The following is a 24,356-nucleotide window of genomic DNA, read 5'->3' as shown; positions in this document are numbered from 1 at the left end:
ACCAAGAGGATGAGACAGGGGACTGTGTGCTGGGCAAGAGCCTGGGGCCGTGCACCTATACCATGGGTAGAATAAGACATGGGGTGACTCCTGAGTGAGTTCCCATGAGGCATCTCTGGAAAGTGGATAGGGAAGTAGCTGCTGGCCAGATGCTTATAAAAGGCAGCTCAACACGCAGTCAACACAACTGAATAGTGGATTTTGCATACGCAGGTGTGGCATGGACATAAAGGAGGTCTGGGATGCTGCTGACCTGCTCTGCTCCCCTCCATCTGGTGTGCATCAGCCCATCTCAACCACTGAAAAGTGGCTGTGACCAAGGTAATGAATTAGAGGAAAAGAAACCCCAGTAACAGACTTGTTTCACCAGGCAACATGTCCTGCCCAGGCCCAGAGTGCCCCCATCACCAGAGGATGCTACGGCAAGGAGTGATTCTGGCCCAGAAGAGTCCAGACCCAGCCTGGCTCCAAGCCTTTGTCAGCCCTGGCTGGTAGGAGGATGAGCCAGGTCCCTCACCAGGGGCTCCCAAAGGCCCAGCCCCACCAGCACTGACCTTGGCTGTTGTGGGAATCCCTTCTGCCTTTGCTTTCTGCTCAAGCTTCTTTGCCATCATCTGCTTCTCATCTTCAGACTTCTCTGGGTAACCTCTGAGCAGAGAGAAGGAGAGAGCAGGAACTGAACTCTGAGCAGGGACATAGGCAATGCCATTTTGTCCCCTCGTACCAAAGCACCTGGTTTGGGAGCTTCCACTGCCAGGGACTGCAGCACTCACCTTGACATCTTCCGCCGCTTGCGTTCCTCTGCTTTGGCCTTCTGGGCTAAGGTCAGGCTCTCAGCCTCAGCTAGGTTATCAACTGCAATGGCCAGGAAGACATTGAGGAGGATATCTGGAGGGATGGCACTAAGGACATGAACTTGGTTCCTATTTGGAGGATGTGGCCAGAGCTGTCCACGGTCTCCAGGGTGCCTTGAGAAACCTTCCTGGAGATAAGCCCTTGAGATAACCCTGGCTGGTGATCCCTAACCCTGCACCCATATTTGTGAGTACTGAGCTCTGGGCTGGCTGCCCTCTATGCCTTAGTTCAGTTGGTCCAGCTCAGTCTTGTTACTGCATTGAATGATGGCTGAATCCAAACCTGCCTCGTGATGTGCTTTCCTCCAGATTCCAGACCCCAGCCACCACCAGTGTAAGCCCTGAAGCCTGGGTTTGTTCCCTCATTGTTTAGAACTGAAAAGCTAAAGGCAAGCACTGAAAACCTTAAGGAAGCCCCACCTTTCACCGCTTCACAGTCCTGTGTAGCTGATGCTATGGGCCTGGGTTACAGGGAGCCTGGGCCTGGCTTCACAGGCAGAGGATACAGTTCCCACAAACAAAGAGGATGATGAAGTAGATGCAGACCAGCATGCCCGGAAAGGAAGGACCCCCGTAGGCCATGATCCCATCGTACATGATTGAATTCCAGTCCTCCCCGGTCAGGATCTGAGAGTGAAGAAGAAAAAGGGACTCAAGAGCCTCCCCAGCAGAGCACAGCAGAACCCCACAGCTTGATCCTTCCCTCCTGGCTCCGGACCCAAACTCTCACAGCCCCTAAAGCCCCATGGCCAAACGCCACCTCCCTACTCAGTGTTGAACTTGCACTACTGCTAGTGACTCCAATTCCATTCCTGTGCTCCTCCTTCAGAGCCACATCACCCCCCACAAACCCACCTCCCTCTGAGCCCCAGCTCTTGCCTGGAGACCCACAGCCCAGGCAGGACTCCCAGCACCCTGTCCTCCAGCCTCCTGCTGCACTTCCCACAGCCCCATACCTGGAAGACACTGATGAGGGCCTGGGGAAAGTTGTCAAATGTGCTGCGCCGCACTTCCATGTCCTCAAAGTCAAACTTGCCCCCAAAGAGCTGCATGCCCAGCAGTGCAAAGACAATGATGAAGAGGAAGAGGAGGAGGAGCAGAGAGGCAATGGAGCGGACTGAGTTCAGCAGGGAAGCTACCAGGTTGCTCAGGGATGTCCAGTACCTGGGGAGAGGAAAGACAGGAGTGTGCGGGAGGTGAGGACTGTGGGCAGGACCAGGTAGGCACAGGGAACAGACCACCCTGCCCAAGGGTATGTGCCAGCAGCCCAGCAAGGGGGGTTCTGAACCAGCACCACTCACAGGCTGGGCAACAGGACTGCTCCAGCCAGGCCCCAGTAGGTGGAAATGAAGCTCCCGGTATGTTGTGACAGGTAAGACACCCTGCTGCCTGCACAGAGAACCAGCAGGCAGGGTGGGGAAGGGGGATGAACATACAGTGGGCTGGTGCCAGAAAATGAAGACAGGAGTCCTGCCCCACAGCACCCCCAGTTACAATACCCCAGAACCCAGAGCAAGAGAGGGATTTCAGGAGACTTCCAACAAACCAAACACTGCCCTGTCCTCCTTACCGCTCCCAGACCATATCTGGGAGACAGAAATGACTGTATGACCCGCCCCCTCACCCCCCAGCTTCCTCCATCCAGGAACTACCAGCTCTGCTCAGCCTGCAGCCCTCCCCATGGACAAAGCCAGTGATGCCTGGGGACTGCCAGCTGCTGGCACCCACAGGGCTCCCTCTCCAACCTGGTGATCTTGAAGATGCGGAGGAGCCGGATGCAACGCAGCACAGAGATGCCCAGGGGTGACAAGGTGTTAAGCTCCACTAGGATGGTCTCCAAGATCCCCGCACACACCACGAAGCAGTCAAAACGGTTGAAGAGGGACATGAAGTACTGGCGTAAGCCCAACGCGTACATCTTCAGCAGCATCTCAGCCACAAAGAGTGCTAGCAGCACCCGGTTGGCATTATCTGGGGTGGGAGATCCAGCCCATCAGAGCATGAACCTCTTAATCTCAGCATGGCACAGTAGGAAGGGAAGGAGAGCCACTCTCTGCCCACTAGGCCCTGAGCTGCAGCAAAGGCTGTTTTCCAGAGAGCACACAGGAGAGGAAAATGAGAAGGGTGATGTGCAACTGTGTGCTTGTATGTGAGAGAGTGGCTGTACCGTGCATGTGAATCCACGCAGTGCATGCATGTGTACTGGGGTATGCATGTGTGTGTATACGTGTGGCTGAGCTATGTACCTGTGGCACAGCTGTATTCCATGTGTCTGTGTGTATTTCCATGTGTGTGGGTGCAGGTAGTGTGACTACTCATAAATGTGTATGGCTGTGCTGTGCAAGTGTATGCAATGTGTGTTTGCGTGTACTATGCACATACAGGTGTAAATGTATACACTTTGTGTGTGTTCACCATGCAAACCCATGTCCCTAAGAATATATACACTGTGCATGTATAGGCATATGCACCACGGATGTTCAACGTGCAATTGTGTGACTATGCAGTGGGGATGTATACACACTTGTGTGCAGTCTGTGTTTGTGTGCATGAGCAAGTCTGCATGTGTCTAACAGCCCCTGTGCCATGCCAGCGTGGCTGTGCATGCACAGTAAGAATTCAAGCATGCCTCCAGCGCAGCAGAGTGTCCCAGGCTCTCCTTCTCCTTTAGACTCTTTGCTCACCTTGCACATGTGTCAGCCATTCTGGCTGGAAGTGGTGCTCAGAGGCGATGGAGAGGGTGTTCAGTGCCACCAGAAGGATGACAAGCCAGTAGAAGAACCTGGACTTCACCACATCCCTGCACTTCCTGCGAAACATTCGGTTCCAACGCCTCCACTGACGGCTGGAGAGACAGCCAATGGGTCAGCAGGGCTGGCCAGCCAGGTCCTGCTTGGCCCAGGGCTGTGCCTGCAGGCTGCAGAGCAAAGCCACTCCCGCTTCTTTCTCCAGGGGCCTTCCCTGAAAATGTCTGAGGAACATAACCCTGCCCCTGGTACTTGATGCATTCACTCAGAAATTGCAGTCCATTCACACAAACACCTCCCGCTCCTTTTTGGCCTACAGTGACCGCTGATTGATGGCTACAGCCACAGGTTCTAAACCCCAAGACATGCTGATAGGCCATGATATGCTCTGATACTGGTCCTAAAGTGAAGAGGCTGTTCACCTTGAAGTGGCTTTTTGTCAGTACCAGAGCAAAATTCCCTGTTTGCTGTCCACAATGTTTGCATCATCTCCTGAGCACACAGCCCCTGGCTCTCCCCCAGAAACCAGTGCGTGACAAGAAAGCCTGGCCCAGCCAGGACAGCAAGCGAGAGACTGTGCAGAGCAGCAGATGGTTCAACCAGTGAATACTTACAAGTAGAGAATCCACTTGTTCATGCCCTCAATTTCATACAAGCTCTCTGTCTCTGACCCTCCTTCGTCTGATGCCATCATACCTAAGGAGGGAATGACATCCCAGGCTTTCCTTGGAGCCCTTGGGAAGAACATATCGGAGGGAACCTCTCCTAGGAGCACAGCACAAAGAGCTTCCCCATCAGATGTGAAATCAAGAAATGCTGTCCCGGGGAGACAGCAGTGAGTTCGCACAGAAGGTTTTGAATGTCAAGTGCAAACCAAGTAGGAGGCACCAGGAACACCTGTCCTGCAGCAAGAGCAGCAGCAACCCAGAGAGGCAGCCTGAAGAAACAGCAGGGTGTACATAGGCTCCCTCAGTGCAGGACACTCCCAGCATGGAGAAAACTGGGGTCAGTTGTGATCTGAGCAAATGCTGAACAACAAGGGGTTTGTAAGAGCACTGGTCACAGGTGTGGAAAAGGCATTTTGTCTTTCCCGCTGTTTCCCAAGGCTCTCTGCACACATATATTGCTCATCTTGAGGCATCAAAAGTTATTTCACTAGGCAGGGTGAAAAATTATTTCACTTAGCAGATATAGCAAATCAGTGGCAGAGCTCCCCAGGCCTTGCTGAGCCTTTGGCTAGATGCTTGTATATTCACCTTCTTCCCTGAGCCACTTCTAATCCTTAAAATTGTCAAGCAATGGCAAGAAAGTCATGCACCTGTTAGTGTTTGAGCTAGTAACCCTGCACTCTGCCCCTGCACACCAAAAGACAAATGCCCCTCTTGGCTTCTCCTGGCCATTTCAAGTACATTTTGCCAAAGGAGACCTAGGGCTTGCTAGTAGTCTGCAAGTATTAAATACAGTGGTTGAGGTGGAGATTTAGTATGAGGGCCAAGTTATTGCTAGTTTGGGTGAGATTCAATAAAATGATTCAGGAAAGAAAAAAAAAGAAAACAAAAAGGAAACCACTCTGCAGAAGTCAAAGCATTTTGTTTCATAGGTTTTCAAGCAAAATGAGCCTGTGATTTCTTCAAAGGTTTCTACCCTGCCTCTCTGGGTTAGCGTTAGAAACACAACCCGCATGCTAAGGGTCTTTGACCCTTCTGGTACCTTCTCCTCTGGCCCGGTCACCGTCCATGACCTCAGCGTGGGTGATCCAGTCCATGTAGCCCTTCAGATCCTCCTCCAGTTGCTGCTTCTCCCGCAACTTCTGAAACGTGCCCCGTGACTTGGCCTTCTCACGCTCTTTTGTGAACTCTCTGGGATAAGGCAAGCAGCAGAGTGAGAGTCAGGAGGGGGATGGCATATGGAGGTCAGGTACCACAGCCCTGTGCCAGGCTAGTCCTTGCAGAAGGGTAGAAGCCTGAAATACTTTACCACCTAGTGCTACCACTGGATTGCTCTAGTGACTTTCCTCTTTCTTGGCCCTGTTCCGTGATGCAAGAATATGGGGGAACATCACCTGATGCCTGATGGCACAGGGTTTCTTCCCCACCACTAGCTGCTCTTTGGGAGCTCCTTGCTGCAGGATGATGTGGCTGGACAGGCCAACTAATTGAGATGTTGGAGGCTGTGGGAATTCTCCAGAGCTGCTAAGGATTAGAGCAAGTGAGGTCTCACCCATTGGGGGGGACAGAAAGCTGCTGCAAGTTTTCCATGTGCAGAAGGTGAGCTCATCACATGGCAAGTAAACAGGACACTTTTCATGGTAACATGGAAAAGACAGGTCTGCCAATGCATAGGGTCCCACTCTTCTCATTGTTTTTTAATTAATTTATTTTCTCTCCTGGTATCTGGTAGGACTGTAGATCTTCTGCCCAGCCAGTCTGGTGTTGCCATGTGTTAGTAATAGGACCAAGACACTATAACAATAATTAGACATACTAAGCCTCAGGACTCATCAGGACTTGTCTGGCTTTTGCTGATCTCAAGCAGATCTAGCTAAATTTGCCAAAATAGTTCAGAATAGTTTGCTGTGCCTGCAACTTAGTCTAGGATCAGATGGCTGTTTTGTCCTGCTTGTCCTGCTGTTTTGACCAACTTCATGCACAGGTCAGGTGCCTGCGGTCCATCGTTTTGAGCTTGTTTTAATTATATTAATACCTGATTTGTTATAACCTTGTGCAGTTGTATGGTTATTGCCACATAAGAGGACCAACAAATCCAAGTAATTAGGGTATAACTAACCCTGTGAACTAATAGAGATGATGAGTATATCCCACTTGCACACACAGGATTGAAACATACAAAAAAGACCCTGAGCCTACACAGATCTGAGGAGAAAAGCCCCCCTTCACTTCCCAGGACAATGCACACTTCCCAGCAACAAAATCGGGATGCTGGCACCTCAGTGCAGCAATGCATAGTAGGTTGAGCATCACACCAGAGATATTTTCTGTGTATCAGCTTTAACTATACTACTATGGAAATTAGCACTGAGTCATTTGGCACAGAAATGTTACGATCATTGCAACCAGAGCGATGATAGCTCGCTATTGTATTTGGATGAGACTGCTGAAGCATTAATTAGACTAACATTAATTCTCTTGGATCCCTTGCATTCATATCAAAGAGTTTTCCTTAGGCTGGCCATAAGGAAATCGTGTCTTACAACAGGAAAGCAGCACTGTGGGTACTGGTGAGAATGATGTCTCGATCCACAGCCGTGGGGTAAGGACTGCTGCTTTGAGCTCCCTGCTCAGCTTTTTCTGAGTCCAAGTGCTGGCAGACCACACTGCAAACACCTAATAATGTGCTCCATGGCTGTGTTTGAAAACAGCTGCTTGTGCTACAGGGAAAATATTTCTGTGTTAGGTGTGGAGCCAAAACCTCAGGTGGTCATGGACAGTAACACAAAAAGTAACTCAAGGTGCAGGGTTTCTAAGTAAAAAAAATGCAAAAAAAGGGAAGAAGAATGGGAGGAAAGGAACAGAAACTTCCAGGATTTCTTCTTGTATAGTCAAAACCAGCCAATGTCCACATTCTGATCACACTCACTGATCTGCTAGCAAAGAGAAAGGACAGAGTGGGACTTACCCACTGAGCACCCCTAGCACCAGGTTGAGAACGAAGAAGGAGCCTAGCAAGATAAGGCTGACAAAGTAGATCCAGGGCCATTCATTCCCAATGGCATCATTTACCTGGCAAGGAGAGAGGCAGATGAAGCATTCTGAACACAGTTTACTGTCTGTCACCCCTTAGGGCACCCTCAAGAGCCTCTGGGAGCTTTGTCCCCTCTAAAGTGAGTGCTTGGGATGGTAGCAGATAAACCTGACTCTGAGTCCTGGCTCCTTATGACTGCATCTGGTTTTAGTGGAGGTGAAGCCAGACACAAGCATTTGGGGAGCAGATTTAAACATCGGCCCCATGCCTAAGCCTCAGCAAGTCCCAAGGACTGCAAAACACGGGGTTTTGCTGGAGAAGTATCCACCAGCCAGCTGTTGATGTGCCTGGACTGTACCCCTTCACAAAGGTGGGAGCTGGAGCACCCTTCTGTCTGGAGAGCAAGGACAGCTTGGGCAGGACAGCTTGGGCAGTGCCTGCAGACATGCAGAAGACATGCCTGGTGCATTACGGGATGTGCATCACAGTACACTACCCCTTGGTAGGGGCAGGATGTCTTTCATTGGCTGAGAGACCTAGTCCTGCTGTGGGGTCCTGTGTCCTGGAGGGAATTCCCTGCTCTGAGGCAGGACCAGCAGTCACCTCTGCTGAGCTGGGCACCAAGCCCCAGCTGCTGGAGCCTACCCAGTAGAGGACTTCGGTCCAGCCCTCCATGGTGATGCACTGATAGACAGTCAGCATGGCAAAGCCAAAGTTATCGAAGTGAGTGATGCCATTGTTGGGCCCCGGCCAGCCACTTCGGCACTCAGTGCCATTGATGGTGCAGTGTCGCCCATGGCCAGAGCTGGTGCATGGAGCTGGCTTCTCTGATGCCACCGTGGCAATCACATCTGAGGGGGAAAGTCATGGTATGAGCAGCAGGTTATGCCAAGTAGAGCTTGTCCCAGCACCTCCCAGCCTCCTATTAAGTTTTCCAAGGGGGCCCCTTTCACCAGCTCCTCACACCATGTCCCGTCACCAAGCTATGTGCTATACCAAACATCCTTTGGTCCTGCCACACTCCCAGCCCTGATGCTGGCAAGACCAGCCTGCTACCCACAGAATCTGTGTGTGGTCCCCACTGCAGCCACACAGAGACATCTTTGCTATATCAACCCGCTGCCCAGTCCCACCTGTCCCAAGGTAGTAGCAGGTCTTGTGCATCTTGCCCTTGAAAAGCTCTTGCCCGACGATGGCATAGATGATGATCATGAAGAGGACCAGCAAGGCAATGTGCAGCAGGGGCACCATGGCCTTGATGATGGAGTTCAGGACAACCTGAAGGCCTGCACCAAGGAGAAAGAAGAGGTCAGCAACTTCCTAAACAGCTTTGGGTGCACCTTGCATTCCTGCCAGCCCCTCTGACAAGTAGCCTCTGAAATGCCCTGTGCCAAGCGAAGAGGGGCACAGGTGGGTTGGGACTGAAATCTCTGAAGCGAGAAATTCTTTCTGTAACCACTATGCAAGCATATGGAAGACCACAGCAGAGCCAGGCACCAGGCAGTGCTGGAGGCTGCTTCACGCTTCTCCATTTTTTCTGTTGCTCTCATCCTTGTTGTATTCACATGAGTTATGGGAGAAGGAGATCCCTACCCTGTGAAACTAGTGTAGTCCTGGCCCCTTTCACACTGGCCACTCAAAGGTGCTGAGACTCAGCCATGGAGGGAGCTATATGTGTTCTGGCCTGCAGCCCCCCACTGTTGACAACTGCAAGCTGTAGGGATGAGCAAGAACCTGTGGCTCTTCTACACCCACCTCGGGGCTGGGCTTGATCCAGCAGCAACAAGAAACCTGCCCCATGGCACCCCCACCCTGGCTAGGTACAGGGGTTCAATCCCCCAGCCAGCCCTTCATGCTGGCAGGGCACCCAGCACCCACTTGGCACTCCGGACACCAGGCGCAGGGGTCTCAGCACACGAAACGCTCGCAGGGCCTTCACGTCAAAGCCGCCTTTTCCTCCTGAAGTCCCTCCCTGCTTCGCATTGACCTGCTCCAGGGTCATGGTGATAAGCCTGAAAGAGCCAGGGCACAGAGCAGGGAAGGGAGGGGGAGAAGCAGAAGGAAGGACAAGGACAAAGAGAAAGGCATGAGGATGGAGACCAAGAAATCTGTGCTAAGGATTCAGAGCTCTGAAGGCAGGAAAGTGAGGGATGGGGCTCTGCCAGCCACACTCAGCCTGATCCAGGGAACAGCTCTTGGCTAAGTCCAATTCCTGGGCACAGTTGTGGCTGGGCACCCCTCCACTGGATGCTACTCACACTGCAGAGCAGCTGGGGGCCCTCCCACCCCCTGATGCCCAGTGGACCCTCTCCTTGTGTGCCAAACCCCAGAGGACCCCACATCATTCCCACTCTCCAGGGCAAGTAGACCAAAGAGGCATGAAGGAGTCAGAAAAGGAAGAAACAGGAGTTAGAGACGAACCCAGGGGATGTCAGGGCATGAAAAAGGGGCCCATGGGAGAAGGCCATTAACTGAGCCTACCAGTTGCCCCCAAACCCACTGCAGTCACTAGAAAAGATGATGTAGCTGATGGGCTATGGACCAGGCCTGGCACAGGCTGAGCACCAGCAGCTTCCCCTCCTTGCATTACCCTAAAGACACGATGGAGAAGTCGAGCACATTCCAGCCGTTTCGGAGATAGGCATCCGTATGGAAAAGAAACCCATAGGCAATTATCTTGAGCATTGCCTCAATGGCAAAGAAGATCAGGAAGGCGTACTCAATCTTCTCCTGGGGATTGGAAAGGCAAGCAGGAGAGGATGCTCCATTAAAGCAGACTGTCACCTCCATTGGTATCACCACCATGTACGGCTGCCCCCTGCATGTTTCTGGATCAGCCCATGCTGCCAACCCATCTGTGATCTCCCACGCACACCAGGCTCCCCCATTTCTCCTCCATTTGCAGCAGGCGAGATTCCCCACCACACCACTGGCTGCTGGTGTGGCTCTGCAGTCCTTCTGTACCTGAAATTATCCTCGCGATAGTTGTGTTTACATGTCTGGGATTGCAAGGACAGGCTTTTGGGGACAGACTAGGGGGGTTCTGTCACTGATAAGAGGTGTAGGTGAGTGGCATTGAGTTGCCTTAGCTAAAACCTTGAAGACAGAGCCCTGATAACACCAATAATCACATTGCTTAGGTCTCTGGTCTTACCATTGCTGCCCTCAGATCCAACAAGGAACTGTCACTTGCATGGGTGACAGTCATACAGGGACACTTTTGGACATGGTAATTTGAGCAAGCAATGCTTCTGTCTGAGGCCTAGCCCTGGTTTCTGAAATGGACAGCATTTTGCCAGAGCGTAAGCCAGAGGGACTGTGGAAGGAAGGTGTGTTCGCAGCACTGCAGGCTTCGCCGGTGGAGACCCATTCCCAGTTTAGTCTCAGAGGAATGTTTCTGCCTTCCTGGGTGCAATTCCATGCAGAGTCCAAGCAGGGATGCTCCTTGCCCTTCATGGGTTGCAGATGGAGGAGAGGGGCCATGGAAAACCAGAAATATAAATAGCCCCATCCACTTGGCTGCTTCAGAGGGATTTTAATCCCAGTCTGGAAGGAGCCATCAGCAGCAAGGACAGTGCTCACAGTGACAGGCAGAACCAGATGGGCACAGGCAGCCTTTGGCCACACTCCGGGGAAAGATGAGCTATTCTGGGCCCTGCAGCTGCAGGGCTGTGCTGAGCCCCTGCAGTAGGGTGCCAGGTCCCACCTGGGAGTGAGTGCAATGCTTCTGCCCAGCAAAGCCCCCAGGCCAGTTTCTAGCAGTTCACTCTGTCAGGAAGACGTGACCCCAAGGCCTCACTTCCCTGGGAGCCCAGGGCACAAAGCAAGCCACAATGCAGGCTGCCTTCTCCCATGGTGACTGTGTGGTGTCTCCAGGACAAACCCAGCAAGCCCTCAGCTGGAGAGGATGAGGAGAAGACATCAGTGTTGCCTGTGAGAGGAAGGTTATGGGAGAATGGGATGGTGAGGCAGCAGGGAGGAGAACCAGAGGCAGCAGGGAGGAGAACCAGACATGTGCAGTGCCCTGGGCCAGGCACCTTTGGCTGTTGAGTTGGGAAGTGGTGGCTTTGCTGGCACAGTTTGTTAAGAACAGGTCCCCATAGCCTCTGGCATGGTCCTGGTAGCACCAATGAAGGGATGCAAGGGATCATGCTGCAGGCCAGGGAGTGGTGTGTGGTGGCTCAGCATGCCACCCCTTCCTGCCCCGCTTCATCCAGCAGGACAGAATCAGGGTCTCTGGCTAGCAGGGATCTCCCTCTAAAAACCCCTTGCCCAGAATAAAAAGGTACTTGCTATTCTTTGGAGGTCCCTTTGAGAAGCCCAAACCAGATGAACAGTGCTTTGGCCAGTTCCAGTGCTGTTTACCCACCACGTACAGCCAGTGAGCAGCAGCATTCAAACCTGGGCCAAGAGAGAGCGAGCAGACAGCCCTCTGCGACCTGGCTACGTTCCACCCATCCTGGAAGAGGCACTAAGTACAGATTTCCTTACAGTACCAGCTCATTGTTGTGCTTTGCAAATCCAGCCACATACATGGAGCTGGATCTGCCCTGCTGGTGTAACCCCCCCTAGTACAAGGAAAAGTCTTAACAAGACCAATATGAAGGTTCTATGCAGTGATCCATCAGTGCTGGCTGTGGGGCTCCCCCATCACCTGTCCTACAGCTGTGGGTCCAGTTCCCCTGGCTTATCTGGCTGTAAACTGTGGGCAAGTGCTGATGTTAGCAGAGCAAGAGAAGCCAGGCTCCTGACTACAAAGACATCTCACAAGCATCTTCGCCAGTGGTCTGAGGTGGTATAGCCTTTTGGTGGGATACAACCCAATGCAACACAGAACGGTGGGATTTTCAGAAGCATACTCCTTTATATTGAACATCCATTCTACCTAAACATAAAGCCATTATCTGTGATACTAACAGGGTGCCTACACACAGACCACTACCTGTGTTATTAAGAGTGGCTTCTGTACAGCTAAAGCTCCAGCTCTGACACTAACCCCCCCCAGGCCCCATGTTCTACCTGATATGCTTACAAAGCATACGGGACTCAAGCCCAGCTGCTTTTGGGTGCTCTGAAAGGGGGGCCTCCTTCTAAGCATCACACTTGTTTCCCATTAGTGGGGAAAAATAGGTACTTCAGTGTGTGCAGCATGTCAAACTCCACCCACCAGAACTGCAGGAGGAAGCCAACTGTCCTAGGAAACAAACTCTACTCTAAATTTGCCTTTATTTGTCCATTGACCATAAATGGAGTCCAGGCAGCCAGCTTACAAGCAGACATCTGTATTTTCTTGGGTGAATCCCCTTGAACAACCTGCCTTGCTAAACACATTTCTGAACTTGTTTGCTCCTGGAGCAAGGCTTCTAGTGAAAGAAAGCATGATTTGGAGCTCATTGACAATTTTGGAAATTCAAGTCAAAGTGAAAATAAATGCTGTGAATTTTTGATCAAGTTGAAAAGTCAAAATCATTTTATCAGGGTCAGAGAAAATACTTTGATTTCATTAGAATTAGACAAAATTATACAAAAAGAGCATCACAAAAAACATCATCTGAATCAGAAGAAATCTAATCTAAAAATAATAGTAACAAAATATGTTGAAATTAAACAACTGTATTTCTTTCAGGATAAGGCAAAATGGATTCATAGAAGATTTACAGGTTATTAAATATACATTTTTCACCCCCCAAAAAGAGTTCTGGTTACAAAGCTTTCATGAAACAGATTCTAAATCTAGTGTAAACTTTGTGTGCAAATCTTCCCCTGGTCGTCCTGGAAAGACAGTCACAAGTGTGGCTCTCTCCAGGTTTTCCAACCTTGCAGAAAGAAAGTGGCAGCAGAGGTCTCTCAGGAGATCCTCCTTCCAGAGACTCTCCTTGTTGGAGACCCTCCGCTTTAGAGCAGAGTGGCTTTCCTGGCATTAAGTGCCCGGGATGCAGGAGGCTTCTCTGAAGGAAGCTTGGGCTGGAGAAGGTCCTGCACAGATGTTAGTGGTGAGCTCTGTTAAGAGCAAGCCTCGATCCTGCCTTCACAAATAACACGGGGCAATGTCCTCAATGCTCTGACTCAGTTTCCCCTCACACATTTTGCCTCCTCAACAATTTTAAAGGTCTTTATATAAACTAAATCCTCTCCAGAGAGGACTGGGCAACGAAGAGAGGCAATTAAAAAAGTGACAGCATCTCTCTGCTGCAGGTAGAAGCACCTCCAACAAGCCTTTACTGCACTATCTGCAGGCCCTGTGCAGAGCACAGCCTGACACCCAAGGTGATGGGGCTGTGGCTTAACTCTTAGCTGGGATTGCTCCCACAAAGCCACCAGAACATGATGACAAAGGGACATGGAGAGTGGGGATGAAAGAACAGAAGCCTGGGGCTGCCAGGCTCCTGATACAGAGGGCTGTTGGCATGGCAACAGGCTGAAAAATCCCACAATAGGATATAACATAAGTCATCTAATACACAGTAAATATAAATCGAAGAAATTTCATTTATACTTGACAGAAGAGAACATTTAATTTATAAAGGGTGTATTTAGATGCTTTGATTCAGTCACCAAAGTCAGACTGTCAATGGAAATCAATGTGGATTGAACCACAAAGGGGATCTGAGGAGGGGAAAAGGGTGGGGAAACTAAAGATAGTGCAAACTATTGATTTGGGTCACACCAAAACATCTTATTCCAGGCAAAATGGTGACTAGGAAAAAAAAAGAATAACTGATTGGAAAGAAGCAACCTCTCTGCTTAACAGAGAAGGTTATTTTCTCTCTTAAATAAGAAGTACCAAAATTAAAATACAACTTTGAAATGAAAGGTCAAAAAAATTTATTCAAAAAATGCTGAAACAAAACATTTGAGCCTTTCTGGAACAGGATGTTTCCTTTTGGAAGTATCATGATAAAAACATGAGGGAATTTGTTCTCTTTTTGGCATCAATTCTTCCTTCCTGTGTACTTCACACACCAATCTGCTGCCTTTGATCTCAACCTAGGGTTGGTTTCAGACCCTCTGAAAAATCCATTTTATAGCGGTTTCTCCACCACTCTGCCTCCCTATGGCTTTGCATCTCTTGCTGGACTGACAATGCCTGACTGCACCCCACAGGGCATCAGCAGATGCCCTCACTACAGGTATTACCATCTTGCACCCACGCCATGCCACACTGAGCGACCCACCCTGCGGAACCCTCAAAGCCGAGCACCCGGCTGTCCAGCAGGACAGTGGGAAGGGCTGTGCCTTACCAGGCTGGAGTTGGCAACATTGGTGTCATCCTCGGGCATCGGCAGGTAGATGGCCAGTGCAACACAGTTGGCAAAGATGGTCAGGAGGATGATGATCTCGAAGGGTCTGAGAGGAAGCGTTAAGGAGTAGAGATGGGAACGAAAAAGCAGGTACAGCCCTGCCCCTGCCCTGTCCTGCCTGGGTATGCGTGGGGAAACCCCACTGGCTATGGGGAAACTACCTCCCACCGGGGCAGAGTACCAGACAGAGCAGTCAGACCATCCTCTGCACATTCTCAGTTGCTGACCACTTCTTGGGTCCCCAGAGAGGGAGGGAATGTGCCAGGAGGAGACACGGGGCCTGGACACAGCACATGGATGCTGGAGAGGGACAGCTTTGGCATGGGACACATGGGGAGGGAGCAAAAATTATAAGGTTGCAGAGGAGGAATAATGAGTGGATTGGAGAGCTGGTAGTTTCCCCTCCTCATTCTTCAGTGAACAATCCTGAAGAGTCAGGACCTTCTTGCACAATGTAGGCACTTAACCAAAGCATCACCCTTTGGAGTGTGCTGGCCCTGGTTCCCTCTGTATTCAGCATCCATGAGGGAGATGCTGTTGAGCAGCAGATCTCAGGTGGGTCGCGTTCCCCTGACTAGAAGGTATCTAGGGGCACGACAGTTCAGCCAGGGGCTCTTCTAGCAGAATATCCAGATACTAACATCGCTGGGTGTCCTATAGCCTCAGTGCCCCAACACAGGCAGTGGTCCTATGACTGTCCCCAGGAGTGCCATGGGCTGGGAGTAACCAGAGTGCTCAGCCTGAGCTCCATCCCACTTCCTAGAAGGCAGAATTGTGCTGTTTGTGCTCTATGACATCTCTGAGCAAATGGGGTGACTTGCTCTTTCCCCCAAAGGCCCTAGGACAGGCACTTGGTCACTCCCAGGCTCCTGCTGCTGTCACTGCACTGCTGGGCCCCTAAAACCTCATGGTCAAGCTTCAGCTATCACATTCCTGAAGCCCCAAGCTCTGGCTTCAGGACCTCATCCACAGCCAGGCTCTCACCCCAGGGACAGCATGCTGGTCCAAACCTGGCACCCTGTGATACCCTGAGAGTGCAGCAGATATCTGATCAGAAGATGACAGCCATCATCTTTTACTGCCCCTATGCTGGTCACATCCAGGTCCTGCTGCAGATCTCACGTGCTTGTGCGTGGCCACCACACCATGCAGCTATGCACATACCTAAAAGCAAAGCGGTCTTTTTCACTTATCTAGTGGCCTTGTGCTGCCAGAAGGCAGCTGGGAACAGCATGACACGAAAACCTTCAAGAAACATTTTTGGTCACAATCCTAATCTCAGAGTTCCCTGGTTAATGATGTTTCTTGACAAGTATATCTCAGTTGCCCCTGATCTATTTGCCTTGCCTGTACCCCTGGAAGCCACTGAAACTAAAAGCAGATGGAGGAAATGAAAATGGTCCAGCTGCCTACTGGGCCAGACCCACACACAGTGTAAATCAATGAATAGTGATGTAAATAGCACACTATCCTCCAGCCTCTTCTCTCCATTGTCCTACCAGACAATATCACTTCAGACCACAGCCAGTGGTCTGAAACTGTTTTGAGATCTCTCATCCCCATCCCCACCTGTAACTTCCAACCTGCCATCCCGGGCAAACCAGTAAATCTCATCCAGCAGGTACAGAGGTCCCAGTACAAGACAACTTCACAGCATCCCTATCTCGCTTTGTGTAAACCTTCCAAAGGAAAACAGCTCCCAGGAACATGCTCTGTGGGAATACCTACAGCTCAGCTACACAGATTCATGCCACTACAAAGCTCAGCACAGCCCTCAAAACTCAGTACCCCAGCCGAGAAGCCCTGAAGCCATATTGATGCTTCCCTATGCATTAGTTAATCAACTAATTAGCTCAGCTTTCCAGATAATTAAGATGAGGCCTGCCTTGGGCTGTGGTAGCCATACCACTATCCAATCCAGAACCACGGGGCAAGGAGCACCTAGGGAGCATTCTCCCCATACTGGCCTGCTGAGCTGGCTAAGTGCTGTCAGTTATGTCCTCTACTCATGATGGGTTATTTTGCCTTTTCTGGACCTTTCTATCCATCAACTTGATGACACTTCAAAAAATAAAGTCAGCTGGGAAAGCTGTTTCCCTCTGTGTTCCAGCTAACGGGGCAGAGTCCAGGGGTTAGAGGCTTTCCTGCCTGCTCCGACAGGGTGAGATGAGCAGCAGCCCTCCTTGAAGGGTGACCTATCCTGTAACTGGAGCCAGAATCAGCTTGCTGCTTGAGAGTCTGAGTCTGGCACTGTTATTAGGTAGAAATGCAGTGGGAGAGACTGAACCAAAAGAGAGACATGTAGTGTCACTGGGCACAGTGTCTCTGCCTCTTGCCACTGAGCCAGAGCCTCAACGTTCTCCTCATCTCCTTGTCCTGCAATCTCACTTCTTTCTCTACAGCAGCCTCCTGCCACACAGCATTCAAGAGTCCCAACGTCTGCCTTGCAGCAGGAATTAGGCCCTTAGTGCCTTGCAACTCTGTGGTCCTCCAGGGTCCCCAGACTCCTCACCCATCTGCCTTGAAGTCCTCCTGGCTGCATAATGACCTGGAATACTGGAGTGACACCACAAACCTAGACATGTTCCAACAACCATCAACTTGCTGGGCTAGATGTTGAGCACACAATACCCAGCAATTTGCAGAGTACCCAGATTTCCTTTTCTAATGAACATGGTTTTGAGATGTGAGAAAATTTAGCATAAAGCCCCCTCTGCCTCAAGCCAGCCTGACTTTCATCTACCCTAGGTTGAGCACAGTGATACTCACCACTCTCCAACTGCCTGGAAAAGACCCTGTCTCACTCCTGCAGCTCAGCTTTGTGCTATTATTATTATTAGAAGCTATACAGCAGAGATAGGCCCAGGGAACAGGAATGTGTACTACCATACTGAACCCGGATGCCAGGTATCCCCCACAGAACATGGTCACAGCTAATCTCCTCTTGGAAGCTTGCCTGGCCCTGAAGACCATAACAACCCACAGGAACTCGAGCGACCCTGTCATGCCTTGCAAACCCTGATCCCTGAATGAGGGCAGCCAGGTCCATTTGAGTATAAATACAGCCAGGCACAAGAGAGTCTCCGGAGAAACCCAATGCCCTGGATCATTTGTCCTGCACAGGTCAGAACCACCTGCACCTGCAACCTTCCTGATGAGACACTCACCTCTCCCCTCCACACTCCCTTTCCAGGGTACTGATGTGGGAAAGACCCCCACTGTGCTATGCACTCTCTCTGGCATGCATTGGCCCAGGAGAAGGAATGTGTGTGAGCATGCTGGAAGACATAAGTCCTATTTAAAGCTCTTCCCCTGCTACTAGGGTGTATGCACAAGTTTCTTCCATACTCAGTGCCTATTTAAGACAGTCAAAGTTCCTTTCCATGTGCTTATAGAATAACCCAGTCCTCTCCTCATGCCAGAGAAGCAGAAACAAAGAATTTCCCAATTTTAGCTCTGCTCCCTCTCCTTGAAGGACACAGAGCACCTTTGCAGTGAAGGAACAAGAGCTTTAAATCCATGTCGAGCACAACACTACCAGAGGTGTGAGCATGCCCTGAGAGCCTGCAAACAGGCACCCTGGGCTTTGAACAAGATGGCATGTCTGGCAGTGCAGGAGCACAGTTTTTGTGTCCCTGCAGCACTACATGTAAAGCAACACAGCCAGCCTAAGGCAACCAAGCCACCTCCAACAGCAGCAAAGCCTGGCCAGGGATGGGATAATCCTGCCAAGGTCAGGAACATGCAGATAGGGTCAGCAACTGAAATGAGAAAAGTTGGGGTGGAAAAACTGGATTTGCTGGAAACGTCCCAAAATTCCATCATTTTCACTTGAGCCCAAATGTTTTGCTGAATGCAGACTGAAATGTTTCATCTCCCATTCTCTTCCTTTCTATAAAATACAGGGGAACAAAGCATTATCTAATGGCCTAAAATAGTTCCTGGAAGAGTGGCAGAAACATGACATTTTAGTGTTTCTAACACCCCAGTGAAAAGATAGCCACTCAAAGAGCAACCACCCAAACCCCATCCCTAAATTAAGCCAGAGGCACAGAGGGATACTGTCCATCTGAACAGTAAAACTCACAAAAGCCTTCACCTGTGACAGCAGTGCCAGGGAGAGATGCAAAGAGGGCGCTGAGAGGACAACGGTGTTGGCAAGGATCTGGGAGATGCTGGCCAGATCCCACCACCAGGGCAGGGAGCAGCTGCCGGATCAGGCAAGCAGTGACACACACAAAGAGCAGTCCCAAGCAGCTCCCATGATCTCACTACGCACCCCCAAAACTTCTCCCCTGGGGAAACCTGTTGTATTCAGCTTGATCCTCAGCTCCCGTCCCCCCTCCTCCTCTGCCTGGTCCCATCCCCACCCCAGGATGGGCACTGTGCCCCCTCCTCACACGCCAAGTCCTCTTCCCTCCCAGCGGGCTGTTCCCTTTTTCCCCCCAGCACAGTTCCTGCCAGCACAAAAGGTATTCACTCCCACAAGACCCCTGCGACCCAGGCTGCCCCTGCACCACACTACCAAAGGTCCCTGTGGCCTGACCTGCTTCTCAGCCCCAGCTTCCCCCACAAGGCTGTTCATGCCCCAGTTTGCACAGCTGTTGCCTTTGCCAGTGCATCCTACCAGGGCTCCCCGAGTGCCTCGCTGCATTTTACAGACCCAATGAGACAGCCAGCACAGGCCTAAAGTGGACTGACAGCAATCCTGTCTGCAGCCGATGGGGTCCTGCTCCCCAGCACAACTCCCCAGCACCCCTGCTCACAGGCACAAACACATGAGCTCCCAAGCCCACACAACCAGAAGGATACTTCCACTCTACAATGCTGATACATGCCTTCCGCAGTGGGTTTTGCAGGGTTAAGCAAAACAGAGCCCTGGCTGGCCGAGGGGCTGCTGGTGGCACCGGCTTCTTGGACTTCTCCTTCTGTTGCCTCCTCTTCACGTCATCCTGGGGAGAAGCAGGCTCCATGGTGTTTCTCCCCCTCCTGCCCCACAGCTGAGCCCCCCTTTCCCAGGTCCCAACCAGCTGGAGCTCCTCTGGATCTCCCTTCTCGTGGAGTCTGTCTCCTCTGCGCACTGGGGGAGGTGGTGGGGGAGTGGGGGCTGGAGCTTGCACTCGCGTGTACAAACACACAAAGCATGAGTTTAAATTTAGATTTCTGCCTGGCTCCCGGGTGCTGTCACAGCTCCTGAGGCAGCAAAAGGGCCCCTGCAGCTGTTGCTTCTTTGCCCAGCACATTGGGAGCGGGGCGAGTGCTTCACATGCCACTGACCTGGGCTGGGGGGAGCAGGCCCCAGCCCGGGGCACGCTGTCTCTGAAAGAAAAGTCCTTTGTCCCAGGTCAGCTCTCTCCCCAGCTCCCCAGGCCTCCTTGCCTGAACTGGGAAGCTGGGCTACCTGGGGCAAAGCACACAGCCCCATTTGCTGAATCGTATTACTCAGGGTGAGATGGAGAACTGGACTCTGGCTGGTTCCCAAAGAAGGGTACCCCACAAACTGCTCAGTCCCCTCTCTGCAGGATTTCACCTTTACTTCTTGGTTGAGCCCTAGACCCTGTGATCCTGGGGCTGCAGGGCCTCTGGGCTTGGGTCCATCTCACTGACAGGGACTTTGACACCAGCCTCAGAGCTCCAAGGAATCATGGCGAGTCCAAAACGTGCTCTTGCTTGCTTTTCTGGAGGGACGGAGGAAGCCCTTGGCTGGCATTGATCACTCAACCCCTTGCTCAGCCTCACCTCCCCAGTCCTGCCTCCAGGGTATGGAGGATGCCTGGGGATGCAGGAACCCCCACAAGCCTAGGCTGGATTGTGTCCTGGCAAGTCCAGCTGGGCTTGAGAAAGCCCAACTGGATGAATGGTATGGACACTTATGGTAACTTCTGAGCTAGAAGGCAGGCAGGGAGAGAGGCAGGATATCAGCACCTCTTCACAGCAGGGAAAACTGAGGCACCAGGAAGTGTTGCTCTTGGGGTTTTCATGGACTGAGTCAGCAAAATAATTGCAGCGATCTTATTACTTACAGTTACGTCCCATGGCAAATGTCTTACAGAGATGTTACAGTCTAACATGACTGACCAGCTGTGCCCCAGTCAACCACATGCATCGCAGGGAGCTGCTCTACCCACTGCACCACACTGCCTTGCTGAAAGCTTCCTCTCCTTTGCTTTGCAGGGTCATTTCCACTGTGGAGGGAATGACTTTGCAGCTATGCAGCAGGCTGTGTTGCAAGGCAGCAGGGCCAAGGGAACTAATCACTCCCTGCCCACAGCCGGGAGACAGCTTGGGAGAGCAACTCCTGCAGCTGCTCCAGCCAGTTTTGATGTACTTTGGAGGAGGGGGGCCTCAATTGTAAAGGGGCTAAATTAGTAACCTGCCCCCTCCTACACCACTGCTGCATTTTGTGAAAATCAAGAGTCAAATAACTCCTGCTGAGGGCTCCAGCCCTGTCTCCGTGTGAGTCAGGGCCATCCATGCATGTTCCCATTTCTCATTATTTAGTCCTTGTTTTTCCCTCTAAACTCTAGTGAAAGCCAGGAGCTGCATTTCTGCTGCTGGCTGTGCAGGAGAACCTGTCCCAGGGACAGCATGAATGTGGGGCCCATCTGGCCACGAGCCTGAGAAGAAACATCTGCCCTTTGACTCACCCTGGAAAAGCCTCAGAGGAAGAAAGCAGCGTGAGTGAGCCGGGAGGGCACAGCCTGGTGCAGGCAGGGGCCTGTGGAGGGGACACTCAAGGGCTCTCTGATCTTCTACACCCTTTTGCTCACAGACTCCGTGTGCAGCTGCTGGCAACCACTCACCGCCTTGCTGTGCTCTGTATTTCGCACAGAGCTGTGCTGGCAACCACCAACCTCACATGGCTTCAACAAAACACGCTGCAGTGCTCTGCTCCATGGAGATGTTCCTGCCTGCTGGGCAGGGAGACACTCCTTCCTTGTGAAACATTTTCACAACCATCCCCATCTTCCCCGCACACTTCATGGGCCTTCATGTTCACCTCCTGCTCCACCAAAGACACGACTTAAGGAAGGAACCCCAAGGCAGTGGGCCCATGATGGAGGCCTGCCACCCCCGGTGGGCTTCTCCTGCTGCTGTGAAGGACAGAAACGCCCCGTGGCAGTGAACACTTCGCACCTCCCAGCACACACAGATGTGTGTTCACATTCCTCCCGAAAGCTCCTTTCTCCAGCCCAGGCACCTCTCCACTTCGCTGCCGACCCCCGCAGGACCTTGCCCTGCTGTGCCTCAGGGTTGCCTGAGCTGGACAGACACAGCCAGATGGCAGCGAGAGGCCCGTCCCCCTCCGAGCCCACCTCGGTCCCTGCGAAGGGTGCAATGTCCCACGGGAACCTTCAGCCGGAGCTGGATCCCCACTGCGGCTCCTCCCGTGTCGGCATCCGGGCTGGGGCGAGGAGCCTGGAGCCGCCAGGGCGGCCGGACCGCAGCTGTCCCTGGCCCAGGCTCTCCCCTCGGCGGCCACAGCGGTCCTGAGGTTCAACCCCACCTCCGCAGCCGGGCCGATACATCCCTGGAGAGCTGCCGGGCGGGAGCCGCGCTGCCGGCCACCTCTGTGACGCGGGTCAGCGCCTCCCGATGCCACGGGCACAGGTGGCTCCTGGAGGAACCATGGGAGCTCGTGAGATGGTGTGGCTTGAACCCATAAGCCAGAACCCTAGATAAGGTTTGTTCAGATTCCCAAACTGGTGAACAGTACCTACACTGAAGACAATGGCAAGGTAAGGCTTTGTCTCAAGTTTCTTTTTTTCTCAAAAACCTCATGGACTCATGTGACTCAAATCAGCACATAAAACTGCTCTGCCTTGAGTTACTTAATGAGATAACAGAACCTCCTGGGTCGTGGGAGGGGAAAGAGCCACTGTCTGCCCTGTAATTGGGAAGAGGATCTTCTGGCAAGGTCACTTTGAGCATATTTTTTTTTTTTTTTTTAGGTTCAGCCATTTTACCAAACACACCTTTCACAGTTAGTTTATAAAATTCACGTAAGACAAGATGTAAAGCATCTGTTTATTGCTTAAACCTAAAAGCAGTCACTGCTTACCAAGTAGCAGAACAAAGCATATGAAGAAACAAATGTGGTTTCAGTATTGTCACCTTCCATTTGTACACCATTTCTGGATTCAGCCTTCATTTGGAAAAAGGACTCGTGGCTTCAATAGTAAAACATTTCCCGTTCCTAATTGGCTTTCCAACCCATTATTTCCTCACAGAGATGCTGCCTGCATCTTTCCTAGACTGTGTTTGCTCTGATGCCTCAAAGGATGATAAAAAAAGCCATATTTAGCCAGGCCAGATGTCATACATTTTGGTGTCCTATTTCTCACACCAGCCAGGAGCAGATGCTCGCATAAATTTAAAAAGCAAGGTCATGTTTTAGCGTAGTTGTCTCTCTCTGTCTGCCAACTGTACCACTCACCTCAGTCAGTGACTGTGTCCTAGTTCTAAGGCAACTGCAATTATGCAGGTTTTATATACCATTCATTAATTTTTGTATTTTCTACACTGAGTTAACAAAGAACAAAAGACTGAGGGAAGATAAGGAAGAGAGTGAAGGAGAACGAGAGGAAAAAGACAGAGACAAAAAGAGAGAACCCCTAAACGTTGGTAAGCTGTTAGTCAGGACAACACAATCTTGAGACAGAATTATGCAAGTAAATGGATGAAACTCAACCTGTAATGCACTGGAAAGCAGTTACAACACTAAAGTGTTTCATGACAATGGGCTGAGCAAGGATCACATTCCTTGCTGACAAGGAGAAAATTTGAAAAACTTGTACAATATGTAGATGATTTGTTACTGGCCAGTCAAGTTTCACCAGGCAGATCCCTGCAGGAGGAAGAGAGCACCCAAAGGAGGAACAGCCAGGTATGCTCAGGGTAAATAAGAGGAAAGAGATGAAGGGATCAAGGATGAATGAAGAGCTGGAGAACTAACTAAACTGATGATATAGTAAGTCTGAGAAATGGGTGGATAAATGCTTGGAAGAATAAACTTTTGGACTGGTATTTGCTGTGTAAACAATAGAAAAGGTCAAGGAAGGGGATGAGGAAGAGAGATGACCAAGTCAAAGGAACGGGGGGACAGACCAGTACTGCTGGAAGATTACAAAGAAGCTGAGAGGGACAAAGGTGGTATAGGCAAAGGGGTGCAATGGGAACTCGTTATACTCACAGTCAGCTACAGTTTTGCTCAGGGAGCCCTCAAAACTGGAGTGCCATAAGGGTCTTCACCAAGTCACATCAGCGGATGACTTTTCCCTGGGTGCCTGGCAGAGCCAGGACAAGGAAGAAAAGAAGAAAGCCAAAGAGCAGCATTGCCTCTCTCATAATGCAGTCCATAGCAAGGACGTGCCAAAGCGACTTGAGCTGTCTTGTCTGTCAGGACTGCCTTCAACGCCAGCCTTTTATTCCTGCTCCCAGGAGGAGGACCAACTGGCTAGCCAAGCACGCCTGGAAAGTCTAGAATGCCTTTAGAGTAATGAGCCAATAAGAAAGTGGCCAAAGGCCAAAGACAATTCCTGGAGGATGCCAGTACCTACTTCACCAACCCCGCAAGGTTGCGGCATGTGTGTGCCACAGACAATCCAGCAATCCCTAGTTTGATATTCCAGATATCATGGATCAAAGGCTGTAGTTAACTTCCATAGGTGTTGTGGTTTATCCTCACTAGGCTGCTAAGGCACTTGCTCGCTCCCCTCACAGTGGGATGAAGGAGAGAATCAGAAGGTAAA

General features: G+C 51.2%; 1 protein-coding gene across 33 annotated transcripts in view; it reads right to left on the bottom strand.

Moving 5' to 3' along the window:
* Window positions 1-24,356, bottom strand: part of CACNA1S (calcium voltage-gated channel subunit alpha1 S) — a 147,558-nt gene that overhangs the window by 25,907 nt on the left and 97,295 nt on the right. For 11 of the 33 annotated variants that reach the window (XR_008735376.1, XR_008735377.1, XR_008735375.1 and 8 more), the window contains exons 1-15: window positions 19,417-19,592; window positions 14,545-14,650; window positions 9,894-10,033; window positions 9,182-9,315; window positions 8,437-8,589; window positions 7,949-8,154; window positions 7,238-7,341; window positions 5,312-5,460; window positions 4,216-4,297; window positions 3,539-3,699; window positions 2,600-2,825; window positions 1,811-2,018; window positions 1,361-1,481; window positions 774-888; window positions 555-648 (exon numbers count right to left, since the gene is read on the bottom strand). Coding sequence is in view for 30 of the 33 variants with exons in the window: in XM_055728132.1 (XP_055584107.1) it covers window positions 555-648; window positions 774-888; window positions 1,361-1,481; window positions 1,811-2,018; window positions 2,600-2,825; window positions 3,539-3,699; window positions 4,216-4,297; window positions 5,312-5,460; window positions 7,238-7,341; window positions 7,949-8,154; window positions 8,437-8,589; window positions 9,182-9,315; window positions 9,894-10,033; window positions 14,545-14,650; window positions 19,417-19,577 (2,160 nt within the window). In the remaining 3 variants the exon portion in view is untranslated. Of the gene's footprint in view, window positions 1-554; window positions 649-773; window positions 889-1,360; window positions 1,482-1,810; window positions 2,019-2,599; window positions 2,826-3,538; window positions 3,700-4,215; window positions 4,298-5,311; window positions 5,461-7,237; window positions 7,342-7,948; window positions 8,155-8,436; window positions 8,590-9,181; window positions 9,316-9,893; window positions 10,034-14,544; window positions 14,651-19,416; window positions 19,593-20,134; window positions 21,390-21,458; window positions 21,611-24,356 lie in introns of those variants that run through there. The other 22 variants (XM_055728109.1, XM_055728110.1, XM_055728112.1 and 19 more) reach the window with 13 other exon arrangements.

Source organism: Falco cherrug, chromosome 16 (assembly GCF_023634085.1).
Source record: "Falco cherrug isolate bFalChe1 chromosome 16, bFalChe1.pri, whole genome shotgun sequence".
Lineage (NCBI taxonomy): Eukaryota > Metazoa > Chordata > Aves > Falconiformes > Falconidae > Falco > Falco cherrug.
This window is presented reverse-complemented; position numbering and strand designations above follow the sequence as displayed.